Below are 7107 nucleotides of genomic sequence, written 5' to 3'. Positions count from 1 at the left end.
GAGGGACACCAGCGTGGCGAATTGCACCGGCGGCATGTGCAACAGTAAGTCACGAGATCCTTTCCCATCCACTTGTCACGACTCTCTTCGACGCCCCATCGGGTCATACTCACGTGAAAAAGACACCTTGTTGTTATAGATTGTATAGGAAGGTGGATATCACCGTTTTTAGGGCGAATCGATGATAATAGATGGTTACAGGGAAGTTTTTTTCGTGGATTAGATGAGGGCAGAGAGAATGGGGGAAGAGAGGGGGGAATGTTCGATAGGGAAGCTGGTTGAGTTGGACGTTAGAAGTTCGTTCGAGTTTCATCGAGTTTGACAAAGTCGGATAGCTTGTATCGAGTTGGAATAAATTGGATCGGCGTGTAATTAAATTTGATCAAGCGATACTTTGAGTGAGTTTTCTCGAGATAAATGTTCGAGAAGTTTTATGTTTGAAAAGAGGGAACATTTGTTTTTTTTTTTTCTTGATAAATAGGCTTCGATTATTACTTATTTTTTTTTCTTTATCGCTTTCCATCCTCCGAATATGTATATATTAATTAATTAAATTAAATTGTTTAATCAGATTGTATGATTTTATCGATTTCTTCCGTTTCTTTTTCAGATGGCAATACAAAAATGGGCGGCGCGCATTTGACCGAGGAAGGTAAGTTGAAACTCAACGATCTCATTTTTTTTATAATTATAACGTACGATACGAGAAATCGTGGTATATAATAATTTGTGTTCGCGTGGAAAATCATTGGTTTCCGTGGCGCGAAATTCGAAATAAAACACGGGGAATAGGCGCGAGGTGCAACCGGCCACGAAGAAAAAAAATAACTCGTCGCGCGACATTCTTAGATGGATTCTTCACGGCTTGTGAGCGCCATTTATATTCACTGTAGTGCTCGGCTCGCGATCAGATACGATTCAAATCGTTCGTCCCGCATCAGGAAAATAGAACAGAACGATCGTGAACGCCGCTCTGGGAACGATATCCATCGATTCAGATATATTAACGCGATGTCGGAAGGCGTCACGAGTTGTTTTAAAGGGTTTTCGCATTGTCGAACGATTGAAATGGAGAAAATAATTCCAATAGAATCGCCTATCTTCGTGCGATTAAAAAGAATCAATAATTCTTTTCTTTTTTTTTTTTTTTGTTCTTTCGATTGATACGAAAATCTTTAGAATTAAAGATTGATCCTAAGAGAAAAGACATTTTTCAATCAAATTGAAACTTCACTTGATGCCTCGTATATGATAAATTTAATTGAATATTATTAATGTACGTACAGATACTTTAATAAAATAAATCTCAAATTCTACCATATTATATTTTATTCTTTGTCAGAATAATTAAACAAATAAGAAATTTGATCCAGAAAGTATACAACAATCAATTATCGATAAAGCAATTAACTAGAAACTGTTTATACAAAAGACAAAATATTATATAAATAATCAAATTACACACGTTGAAACACGTCTTTCATTTTTGCCCAATTTAAAACCCTTCCTTAAACTCCTTTCCAACGTCTCTTCTGTTGTTGCTTCAATAATTGCTTTCCACGGTTTCAGCCCGAGGAAAAAAACGCCTTCTCATCTCAATCAACCCCCCTCATCATCATTCCTCCGCTATTTACAGATCAAGTTTTCCACGCGAACGACCAAAGTACACAGCCGTTCCTCAGTATTTACTTTTAATTACGCGACCGGTTAATTATTGACGCTCGGCAGAGAACGATCGTCGAAGGGCCGAATCTCGGGCGAAACGGTCGCAACAATGAAGTGGCGGGTGGCCCGAGGGTGGCCTATACCGGATCCGTATAGATTCAGACAAAGAGGAGGCCCCCCTCCCTCTCCTTCCACCTTTAGCCGGTCGATTCTATCGACCGAACCACATCAAAGTTGCACGCGATACCGTTCGACATAGGTCTCTACTCACCTTCCCGTCCCCTCGGGGGTGGGCCCGCTTTAATATCGAAGAAAATTATGTAATCGGTAGCCGTTACGCCTTCCGCGCCCTCCTCCCGCCCGTGGAAATTGATCGTGCATGCAAATAAAGTGCCATTATCCCGTGGCGGAGGCCTGAACGTGAGTACGTGGATAGTTGGGTCGAGGGGTTGGCCGGGCCAGAAACCACCCCTCGAGACTTCGATTTTCGCCGAAAGCCACGATAAGACGCGAGAATTGTTCCGAATCGAGCTCTGATTTCAGTCAGGGTGGTTTTCAGGGAAATGGTTAAGAAGTACACGTGCTTCGAGGATCGCGCATAACGAAAATGATAGAGTTGTAGTAAATTATTCGGGTTGATGGATTCTTTCAAACATTTTTTACAAACTTGTTGTTAAAAATTAATCCGATATTCGCTTTTCTTTCGCATTTACTCCACTTCGAACAAAGTGTATCCTGGAAATTCGCTCCAATATAACAAACTTCGAGCTATAATAAAAGTAATCTTAACGAAATATCAATTCCATAAAGTAAAAGTAGAATTAAGAATTTTATAAGGTTCTTTCAAAGTAGTTTTCGAAGTTTTTGGAAAACAATCGTGCGATAACAAGAATAACAAGAAAAATAAAATTGAAGCCAAGATCCTTTCGAAGGGGGATGAATTATAGGTTTCAGATACATTAGGTCGAGGTTATGAAGCGTTATCAATTGCCAGTAGAAGAAAATAAATCTCCGCGACCCCCTGCACCACTTTTCAACTTTCGTGAGGGGGTGGAACACGCGAGGCGGAGGAGAACGCGGCCTAATCCAAGCTAACGACGTGGAACTATTGCGTTTTAGGGAATACAACCTCCTCCGTATCCCTCTTTCTCTCCCCTTTTTTCGTTCGTATGCGTTTTCGTCACCGCGATATATTGATGTTCGAAGCACGTGTCCCCGGGACAAGCGTGCGCCAAGCAGGCGCACATGATCCTGCGAACGAGGACCCGGCTCCCTCTCTTTCTCTCTCTCTCTCTCTGTCTCGAAAGTCACGTACCGGGGTTACAACCGAGAATGGCTTTGACATTCTAAAATTGGAAGAAGCTTAGGTACGTCAGACGTTGCTTTTTCATCCGAAGATCTTATACTGTTTGTCGAAAATCCTCTTGGCCAGACACCCTTGTGATCTTGAGCGTGACAATGAGGCATTGAAGGGTGGAAAGAATCAATTTTTATCGTCCTCCTCTTTTAAATTTTAGTGTGTTTAATTTCGAAGTGTTGAAAATGTTAAAAGTAAGAAAATATTTTTTAATTGATAAGATAAAATATGTTTTTTTTTTTGTACAAAATTATTGTACGAATTTTTAGATTATAAATATGTGATGTGAAGATTATTATATATGAATATTGTATCAATTGTTGTAGAGTTCTTCCTGGAGAGGAATTTTTATGGTAAGATTTCATTACAGTCAATTTTTAAATCAATAGAATTGCTTTTTATTTTCTTTTTCTTAAATTATTAAATTATGCAAATTATGGAAATTAAAGCTGTTCAAAAAATAATACTTTGCTCTTAATGAGTTTCAGTTCAAGTTGGATATTTTTTGTAAAAAATTATTATGATAGACTTCTAGAATTATTGTAATAGAATCTTTGATTTCGTTGCGATTTTAGTAATATTCAATTCTATTTTACATTTTGTATATATAATTCGATAATTATTATTCTTAGAAACGTTAGAGTAATAAACCCTTTCGATAAGCTTTAGTATTTTTTTTTATGATAGATTTGTTACATTCCTAAGAATTTCTAAAGTAGTATCTCCATTTGGTTTGTAATAAATCCAAGTTAAAATCGATTGAATTTAAAAATTTTGTTGTACGAGAATGAAAAAATAAGAAATAAATCTTGCAAGTGTAATCGGTCCGTTTCACAAATCGATATCCTCGAACTATTTACGATTTACGATTCCACGTCGTCGTCCGTCAGATCGAGCATTTACAAGCGGTCAAACCGCGGCAAGAGTTCGCGTCAAGGAGCACCAATGAATTCCCCCGTTACATAATTCATAAAACGCCGCTCGAATCTCGGTGAAACTTTGCATACACTGTAATTCAATCCCGATTTCACGAGAATCCTATATATATATACATACAATGACGCAATGCACACCCCGTTCCTATAATATCCTGTCACAACTCGCCGATTATTTTTCGCGGTTTTAATCGCGTCCCACGTCTTCTTTGTTGCCTTAACTCGTGGTTCAACTGCTTCGCGTCCATCGAAGTTATTATTCCATTCCCAGCGTTGAACGCTCCTTTTTTTCCCTCTCTTTATTTTACGATGCCGTTTAAGAGGCACGACAATAATGATCCGAATGTTTATCGCCAGAAAGCGCGGAATAAAACGCGTCATGCGGCTGTAAAACGATAAAACGAAGGGTGGGCGAAAGTGAGACGAGCTCCTGGTCTGTCTCCCCTCTCGTAAATGGAGAGGAAACTTAAAAACTCTTCTTCTTAGACGATGCTCGTAATATTTAGCGAGAAACGTTTAAAAACTTGTCCTCTTCTCTTCTCCCTTCGTCGACCAAAATCTTGGTCCACGCGTTTCGTCGTAAAAAAAAAAAAAAAAAGAAAAAAGGGAAGAAATAGAAGAGGAAGAAAAGGAGAAAAGGAGAGGGAAGGAGAAGAAGATCGTATAAAAGTTGCCGCGTAAATTATTCATGAATGGTGGTCGGGGTCCGGCCCGTCCACGATGAGCACGCTTCGCGGATACGCGAGAATTACCGGCGCCATTTGCACGGTACGTCTTAAAACGAGTGGCGAGATCGTATCGCGGAGTGGCCCTTTAAAACGAGGAATTAACGCTCGTGGTTACTGTAATCTCCGACAGGGCGATAATCTTTCGACGCGCGGCTTAACGCCATGCCGTAACAAAGTCTCGAATTAGCGGGTCATGCTTTTCTCGCTTCTGTTGCGTGTTCGAGGGAAAAGATGTTCCTCGAGGCGTGTGTGCATGAATTCGTGTTGACTCGTGTCTCGAAGGAAACGCGAAATGGTCGATTTGCGGGTGTTAAGCGAGCGGATTTAATTAGGCACTAATTAATCGTGCTGATGTAACAGTTTCTTCAGACGAATATTCTAGAATATTTTCTTTTCAATCTTTTCCCTTGAAATGTACCTCCTGGCATACATTCATAATTCATTTTTTAAGTCTGTTGAAATTTTTTATTCTAAAATTTCGAAAACGTGTCACGATGAATGTAAATATAATTATTACTTTTAAACTTTAAACTTTGTTTCATCAAGACAGAGATTTATGAATGGATCGAATGAAGTTTTTAAGGTTTTATTTCCCCGTACAACTATAAAAATATCGTTTTGTCAAGTTTTTAAATTTTTTTAACGCTTTTAACGTAATTAAAGTAGCAGATATAAATTTTAAAACAGCAAAAGTCATTGAATGCAAACTACGTATATAATATTTATCTTTTTTTAACATCATATCTACATTATTAAAAAAAAATAATGACAATTAAAAAAGAAATCGTAAAATTGCGAAGAAAGATCAGAAAGAAACAGCGCACGTCTTCTAAGAAATTGGTACAAGGGAAAGAGAAGGAAATAATTAGATTCTATAATAAAGTAATTAACATTCTGCAATACCTGTACCATCATCGTGTCGCGCGTCTTTCTGACCGGTTCACGAGACAGGAATAAAGAAAGGAAACACATCGTTTGATGTTCACAGCGAACCGGCAGATGGACGTGGCTCTCTACGTCGGCTTGACTGTCGCGTGTGTGGTAATCGGCGGCCTGGCATTTTTCTTAGCGAAACTTCTGAGGCGCAAAGGTCGGGACCATTCCCTTTACTCCATGGCCCGTAACGGTAAGCATTTTACAGATGGAAAAAAAAAAGAGAGAGAAAGAAAACGCGCTGACTCTTCACGAACGAAGGAGCGAGACACGATGTTCCGTGACTAATAACGCTCCTATAATTAAACGCTTCGCGTTTCAGCCAAGCTTCGTGAAAAATGGACTCGTTCTTCGGCCCTTCGTCCTTGATAGATTCGATTAAAACGATACTATTTCGAAGTTTGAACGACGCCACGTGTTCGCTACTTTCATCCGTATGTTACAAAAATTTATCCTTTTGTAGTATTCTATCAAGTAACACGTATTGAAGAATAAAATATACTGTATCGTATATAGTAATCATCATTTACGTTCTTGAATTTCTATTATATGTGGAAGTATTAATTCTTTCTTTGATGCAACTATTTATTGATACAGAATTTAGAATTGACGAATATTAAAAATTCTTAAAATATCTGTGAACCACGTCTTTTCCATTCACTAACAATAATAATACAAGCGATATTTTTGTTTCGTGGACATTATCAGCTTTCAACGCGATATTCACGAAAAATAATACTTTCACGAGCAACAACAATTCTATTATGTATTTCACGCGTTAACGAATCGTCGAATGAAAAATCCGATGAAAGTGGCGGACGTGGTTGTGAGCCTTGTGAAGTCGGAATAGTATCACAGCGGCGTCTGTCCGCAGCGCGCAGAGATACCCACGAGCCGTGGCTCGGCGGTGTGCGTTTCAGAATTCCAGCCGGAGTTCTTCCCGGACCAGGACAAGAAGCTGAGCCTTCAGCCGGACGTAACAGCGACGAGCGTGCCGGCCTGTTACGAGTATCCTTTCGACCCGAAGCTGTCGATGTCGAGATCCCTCTCCGAGCACCATTACGACGTGCCCCACCTGTCGATCGCCCCCCAACCGTCTCCAATGTCGCCAACGCCAAGCACATCGACCCAGGAATCGTGCAGCGACAAGCAGATCCATTCAGATTGCGAGAACAGCGTCACTAGCTCCTACCCGTCCTCCGACTCGACTTACAACGTCGCCTCGGAGAGCGTCCGTCTGCCGAAGCTCGAGACCGGAAACGTCGCCGGGGCGGCGGTGAACACGCGTGGCGCGCTTCTGGTTCTCCCGGATGCGGGCATATCGATGTCGGTGCCCGAGGGAGCCGTGCCGAAGCCGCTCAGGGAGGAGCTCTACCTGGCGGTGCTGAACGAGGATCGGTTTAGGCCTCGATTACCCGGTAAGTGGTGCGTGCATTATTAATTGGCAACCGGCTGTCCGTGACGGTTCCGCTGGAACGAACGCCTCATC

General features: G+C 40.7%; 1 protein-coding gene across 6 annotated transcripts in view; it reads left to right on the top strand.

The window, feature by feature from the left end:
* LOC102673947 (netrin receptor UNC5C-like) overlaps positions 1-7107 on the top strand; it is a 50747-nt gene that overhangs the window by 40545 nt on the left and 3095 nt on the right. For 4 of the 6 annotated variants that reach the window (XM_031511566.1, XM_006617880.2, XM_006617878.2 and 1 more), the window contains 4 exons: positions 611-652; positions 3349-3375; positions 5674-5811; positions 6539-7036. In XM_031511566.1, the coding sequence (XP_031367426.1) occupies positions 611-652; positions 3349-3375; positions 5674-5811; positions 6539-7036 (705 nt within the window). The remainder of the gene's footprint in view (positions 1-610; positions 653-3348; positions 3376-5673; positions 5812-6538; positions 7037-7107) is intronic. The other 2 variants (XM_006617881.2, XM_006617879.2) reach the window with 1 other exon arrangement.

The sequence above is a fragment of the Apis dorsata genome, unplaced genomic scaffold (genome assembly GCF_000469605.1).
Source record: "Apis dorsata unplaced genomic scaffold, Apis dorsata 1.3 scaffold_330, whole genome shotgun sequence".
Taxonomy (NCBI): Eukaryota; Metazoa; Arthropoda; class Insecta; order Hymenoptera; family Apidae; genus Apis; species Apis dorsata.
Note: the sequence above shows the minus strand (reverse complement) of the source record. Positions and strands in the feature narration are given on the sequence as shown.